The sequence below is a fragment of the Vigna umbellata genome, chromosome 11, assembly GCF_029865625.1.
Source record: "Vigna umbellata cultivar VRB3 chromosome 11, Vumbellata_1.0, whole genome shotgun sequence".
Classification (NCBI taxonomy): domain Eukaryota; kingdom Viridiplantae; phylum Streptophyta; class Magnoliopsida; order Fabales; family Fabaceae; genus Vigna; species Vigna umbellata.
The window spans coordinates 5,853,050-5,860,135 of NC_142175.1; the positions used below are offsets into that span (position 1 = coordinate 5,853,050).

Sequence of the window (7,086 nt, forward strand, 5' to 3'; positions counted from 1 at the left end):
TCTAATAAACTTCAATTGACATAAAAGCTAGAACAAAGTTAAATGATCAAGTATATCTCAAAATCGAAAATTTGAAAAACCTAAAATTAACGAAAAAAATTCTCGTGTAATTAGAATAACTATAAAATTCGATTTTTATTTTTTGTGTTTAACTCTCTAATGGAAAGTACAAACATGCTAGACTAAGCAAAAGAGACATATAAGAAGAAGAAAAACACATTAAAAAGAATAGAAAATGAGAATTGAATAAAAAGCCAAATGATTTGTGATGGAAACCCACTTCACACAAGTTGAAGGAGACTCCATTGAGATGATTCGTTGGATGTGGAAGCATGTAAAGATGAAAGAAATGGATTTTGAGGAGTTGTTTAAATGTGTTTCTTGAAGGAGGTTGGACAACCATCACTTGAGTTAAATGTTCTAGACAACTGTCTAGGGGAACCATAAGTGGTTGATAATACTTGTATACTATGAGTGGTTAAACTTAGACTAGTCAGGATTGACTAGGAAAATCAAGAGTTGGAACCAAGTGTGGTTTATAATACTTGGAACCAAGAGTTGTTATAATACTTAGGAATCAGGAGTGGTTGATTATATTTAGTTTATACCAAGAGTGGTTGATACTCGTTTGTAATCTTTGAAAAATATTAGTAGAACTCCATAAGAGTTCTTAAGGGAGACTGAATGCAGCTGAGGTTGAGTGAATCATTATAAATTAACTTGTGTTATTGATTTTCCTACTTAAAACATTTTCTTAAACGCTTTATTAAAAATACATATGTCTAACAACTATTGCACATCATCTAAGTCCTGCAACAATTGTTAAGTGTTGATTAAATTAACAATACCATTCAAACAACCTCCCCCCTCCACACATCCTACTCCCTCCTCATTCTAGTGTTTTTTTCTATATTTCACTATCATATCAATAACTAGTATTTTCTAATTATTTATTGTAATTGAAAGTTCTTAATATCATGGGAGATAAAGAGGTTAATTGTTTTATTTATTTTATAGAAGATATAAAAGAATAAACATAATTAGACATAATAATATTTTATTACCAATGTTCTACTTGTTGAATTTATTATGAATAATTTAGAAAGTTTTTAGCTTTTTAACTGAGAAGTTTCTTTTGTTGATAATGAAAACGTCAATAAATTAATTGAATATTTACCCTAATTAATTTAAAATCTAAGACAAAAATAAATTCCATAAAAATCCTTAAAAATGACGGATCTTATTTTCGTAATGCAGTATAATCAAACTATTACTTTATTAGTTGTTTTATCTTTTTGTAATTTTACTTTCATTTATTGTTTTGTTATCTAATCGTTTATTTATTTTGTTAGCTTAATTTTCTTCCATTATCTTTATGTTATTTGACACATCATTTAATATAGACTTTATAAGAACTTATTTAATTGAAATCAATTTCGTAGTTATTGAAAGACAACTTAAAATTGATTTTATTATTTTCTCATTTGTTAGCGGCTAGTTTCACAAGTTTTAATAGTTGAGTATTTATTTCATAACGTAAATAATATCGTTCTCACTTTGTCGTCATCCTTAATTTGTTATTGTTGTCTTTGAAGTCATCATCACACGAAGTTAGTAACACTTCTGTTGTTTATATAATTTTTAATTTTTTTTATGTATGAAGTAGGAATACTTTTAATTAAACTTTTTATCAAAATTAGATTAAGATTAAAACAACGTTACAATTAAGATTTAAATTAATTTAAGTTGAATAATTATAATAAACATTAGTAAAGTTAAAATTAAAAGTAACATTAAAATTAGAATTGGAATTAATATTAGACAATGTGTGTTTTCTAGTTACTTTATTTTTCATTTTTACTATTCCATATGATTTGACATAAGATAATTTTGTGTTTAAGTAAACGTTGATGATTAAGTAAAATTTCGATATTTATTAGTCTGTACCAACATTGGATAAATTTTTTTGAGGGAGCCTTCACGTCCATGTAAACATTCGCCACTGGATTAATCACTCTTTCCAAAGAAACCGAACGTCGACACAAAATGTGCCCGCGTCTTAGGTTTTGATTTACTAAATTCAAGTCTGCAGTATAAACCCCAGTTTTCCTTTAAGTAAACAGTAATTCAGTGTTAAATAATTCATACCAACTATTCTGAAAAATGAAATTATTGTTGTGCATTGTGTGCAACATAGAAATCGAAGTGATTGAGCTATGGATTAGTTGTCTCCAAAGTGTTCGTTGAAAATCCTGATTGAGCATTGGCTATATTCTGGAAGTTTATTTATTTATCTATTTATCTTGCTTATCACCGATTGCTACAGAAGTTTCCTTCTGAAAAATCAGAGCTGTCATTATTATTTCTTCCTCATTATTGCTTGCCACTCTAGGTAATTTTGATGTGTACTATGTACAGCATATACATACATGCTTTCAAACGAAAAAATGAAGACAACAAGGAAAGAACAAATCAGAAAATGATCACCTTGTGTGTTATTAAGGGGAATATGATTTTGATGAATGAGTAGAATTTGAAGCTGATGATGAGGGGTAACATGTGCAACTGGGGTCATGAATGACCCTCTTCATAGATATGTCAAGTTTCGAACAGAAGACGCAATACCTTCCTCTGAAGCTTGGATAGTCCCAATCATCTTCTTCACTAGAATCATCGTCCATCTCTTCTGCATCTTCATCCCCTTCGTCATCCTCAATGGGGATATAAGCTAACCCGAACAGTGAAAAAACTCGTATAAGAAAACTATCAATGGTATTATTGCTCCATTTCCTTCCTCTCTCCCATATCATCAATATAGGAAGAAATACTCCGGCTCCAACCCCAAAACCAACTCCAGTGACTATGTACTGCCAATCAAAGTCCTTGGCTGTTTGTGTAGTTTTTGGACTTGTATTTGCACTGCATATTGTAATCAAAGGCGGGCCACACAATCCTTTGTTACCTTCAAAGGAAGATGCTGAAAATGATTGAATTTGAGTGCCAGTGGGGATTCTCCCAAAGAGATGATTAAACGAGAGGTCAAGGACTGATAGGAAGGATAAAGTTGCAAGTTCTGTGGGAATATTTCCGTCCAGCAAGTTGTTTGATAAGTCTAAGGATTCAAGCTCCTTCAGATTTCTAATTGATTGTGGAATTTTGCCAGAAAAAGCATTATTTGACAAGTTAAGTGTATAGAGTGCCTTAAAGTCAAATAGCTCATTTGGTATTTCCCCTTCAAAATGGTTCGATGAGAAGTCGATCGAAGTGAAGACAGTTAGAATCTTAATCAAATCCATCCGTTGACCTTTTATTGTGACTGTCACTGAATCATGGTAATATATTTGGTTACCATATTGAAGAAACTGATATTGGATATGTTTTACCTTGGATTCATCTTGGTTTTCATCAGACATCATTGCCTCCCACCTTGTGAAGCAGTTTCCAGGTAGCTTGCCAGTGAAATTGTTGATGGCCAGATCCACTATTTGAAGCATATGCCATGTGCCGTTGGTCTTAGGACATCCAATGTGACCATACAAATTATTTTTTCGTAAGACTAAGACCCGGAGTGTGGATATCTTCTTCAACAAACACGGAAAGCCATCCATAATCTTGTTGTTTCCAAGGTCCAACACTTCTAATGAAGTACAATTTGAAAGAGATTTTGGAATCTTTCCATCTAATTTGTTGTGATGGAGATCCAGAGTCCTTAGAGAACAAGCAGCTGAAAACGTATCTGGGACAGGGCCCGTGAGTTTGTTCTTTCTCAGATTTAATACCCCAAGGCTCTCATTCATTGCCATTAAACATGAGGGAATTGTTCCAGAAATGTGATTATTGGAAAGATCAAGCACCTGAAGATATGAAGCATTGCATAGGGAGTCAGGGATACTGCCACTCAAAGTATTGTTTGAGAGAGAGAGAAAGAATATGAAAGACAGGTAATTTCCAGTGTCTTGTGGGATAACAGAGTTAAATTTGTTGCTTGAGAAATCCAAATAGAGCGTGTTTTCTGGAAAAACAGGTATTGGCCCCTGAAGTTTATTATAATGAAGATCAAGGACAAACAACTTGGAAGAAAAATTCCTCAAAGGTCCTTCCAAATGAGTCAACAAATTATGAGAAATATTAAGCCTTTCAAGATTCTGTAGTTTCCAAATCCAGTTGGGCACTATTCCCTGGATATGGTTATCCGAAAGATCTAGAGAGGCGATTCTGGAGTGATTTCTCAAGAAACCAGGGAAAGTTTTCAAGTTGCAGGATGCCAACTTTAGATTGCTAATGCTGGGAAAGTAAGATGGCTCAGCATTTGTAACATTCACATCGACTGATAAATTGTTGTATGAAAGATCTAATGTAGTCAAATTTCTGAGCTCCGAAAGCTTATCCAGATTCATTGTCCCATTTAACTTGTTTGAAGAAAGTATGAGGATAGAGAGTGTACTGAGTTGGTATATAGATGTTGGAAAAGACCCTGATAGATTATTGCTACTTAAATCGAGGATTATTAATTTAGAAGAAGACACATTTTTGAATTCATCTAGTTGACCAAACTGATTATGGGAAAGCATAATTTTTTGCAGCTGTGGGAGTGTAAAAAGGGATGAAGGAATGCTCCCACCAATCGCGTTATAACCCAGGTCAATGCTAACGAGATTCTTCTGTCCTGCAAAGTGAGAAGAAGACGGAACTTCACCACTCAAACCATTATTAGAAAGGTCTAAGTAGGCAAGTTTTTTGGCCATGTCAAATGATGGAATTCGACCTGTGAAGTTGTTATATGACAAGTCTAGATAACTGAGTTCTGCGAGGTTTGACAATGAATTGGGAAGCGTTCCGGTAAATCGACAATAAGAAAAATCCAATTCAGTTAAGTTCCTCATGTTCCCAATAGAGTTTGGAAATGCTCCGTAGAAGCTTGTGTTACTTACTCTTAAGGTCTGAAGAGATCCTTGGGGGAAGTCTGGAAAGAAACCTTGGAGATTGTTGTTAAAATATAAGTCAACAACTGACAATGTTACAATCTTGAAGATCTTCTGAGGAAATGTTCCAGTCAACTGACAAGAAGAAAGACTTAGGATGGTCAAAAATTTCAAATAGGCAAATGTTTCTGGCACCGTGGATGACAAATTGTTCCCATCAAGAACAATAACTGATAGATTCTCAAGGCTTGCTAGGGAAGGATCCAGGGGTCCTGAGAGATTGCACTGTGACATGCGAAGTTCTTGCAGGTAATGCAGTGACATCAAAGCGCTGCACCATTCATGTCCTGCAGCTGATATACTTAGACCATCCAAATACAGTTGCCTAATACTGGTGAGATTTTGGACAAGCTTTTGTAGATTTGGGTTTTCAAGCTTCAGCTCATTGCTAGTGTAAAAGAGAACAGAAGAAGAGAGATCAAGAGTAACCAACCTTGTCATCTGAGAAATCTCTATTGGAATCTGACCCTTAAAGCCCGCACATGACAAATTCAGATAAGTCAAATTTTCCAACTTGTTAAATCCAGATGGAATCGCAGAACTGAAATTATTACCAGCCAAATTCAATTTCCGGAGATGTTGAAGACTGAAAACAACACTCGAATCATCAAATCCACCACTGATCAATTCTCCACTGAGGTCAATGCCAATGACACGTCCGTCCTCGTCACACGTTACACCACTCCAATTGCAGCAATCGATGCTTTGATTCCACAATTTCAGTTTGCTGGAATTTTCAGGCTCAAATGTGAGGTTGTTCCTCAGTTGAATCAGTAATGATTGTTGATCCTCTAGACATTTGCCAGTGGCGGCAGAGAAGTAGATACTGAGATATATCAAGTAGCAGAGAAAGAAAGAAAACAATGAAACTAAAGTGATTCTCATTGGTGTCTACACTGAGGGACAGTCACCCAACACAATACTGAAGAAGGGAAGGAACGTATGGTTCTTTCATAAAGTTTAAGACCCATGAACAAGACCCTCGTTCCCCGTGTTCCCCACTCTTTATCTTCTTAAACTCCTCCAAATTCTACAAGGAATCTAGGCCAAAAGTGTGTAAGTTGTGTTGAAGACGGGTAGAGTGCAAAGAAGGTTAAGTGACATAGAGTAGAATGAGCTATTTTGAAAACAGAATGCAGACAATAGATTGGTCAGAGATAGCTGCTTAAAGACGATTGCACCGTTCAAAGTAAACTTAGTCATGAACTATAAGTTGATTTTCTAAAATGCTGGTTTGCTACAAATGATGAAAAGTCAGGCTACGTTAGTGTGAAGAACAAGATTTTTTTTATTGCATTTTACGCGTTTTGATGTCGACCCCTCTATTCATGAATTGACTTTTTTTGGTAGCTTCCGGTGTGAAACTATGCAAATTTGGATTATTCAAAATAATGACCCTACCCTTCATAGAATACTGATATATATCAATGCACTTTTGTCAGCATTATTATGACGACAATTTTCATTCAGTGGATCAGCCACAACGGTAGGTATTATTTCATTATGCGCAATTTTACCGTTGAGATAGCTTTTCATCTACGGGAAATTATTTAATTTATAATTAACCTTTTCTTGAGATTAACCTTTAAACATTTTGAGTCGTTTTGTTTAGAGAGTTTATAAATGTATATAGTTATTGGTTTAGAAATGATTTCAAGCTGTTTAATTCAAGTTAACTATGTACACAGTAATTGAAAAAAAAAAAAACTTGATTTAGTCTCTTAATGGATTTGTCTTGCATTGAGAAACAAGATTGAATATTTGATAATAAGAATGTAAAATTGAAATAAATTGCTACCTTAGATACGATTTGTAAATGATAGATACATTAAAATAAATAGTTTTCAAATTGTAATAATTAAAATATTAAGTTTGAATGTTGGAAAAAAAATTTACTCCAAATTCATCAAAACTGAAAATATACTTAATTTTTTTTTTTCAATTTCTAAAGTAATGTATTTGTTGAAATAATTAGAAAATCCAAGTAATAATAAAAGCCAAGGTAGGAAGTTGAGTGTTAGATAACCTCCGCACTTAATTCTTTGTCCAAGTAGTCTAGGACGTTGTTTTTGATGTTCAGTTTTCCTATTATATCAATCTTCTT

The 7,086-nt window shown here is 33.7% G+C and overlaps 1 protein-coding gene across 1 annotated transcript; it reads right to left on the reverse strand.

Moving 5' to 3' along the window:
* Positions 1 to 2,351: 2,351 nt before the first annotated feature.
* Positions 2,352 to 6,411, reverse strand: LOC124844469 (receptor-like protein 7). The gene has a single exon (XM_047321413.2). It carries the CDS (start codon positions 5,865 to 5,867, stop codon positions 2,499 to 2,501), a length of 3,369 nt encoding a protein of 1,122 aa, XP_047177369.2. The 5' UTR covers positions 5,868 to 6,411; the 3' UTR covers positions 2,352 to 2,498.
* Positions 6,412 to 7,086: the final 675 nt, after the last annotated feature.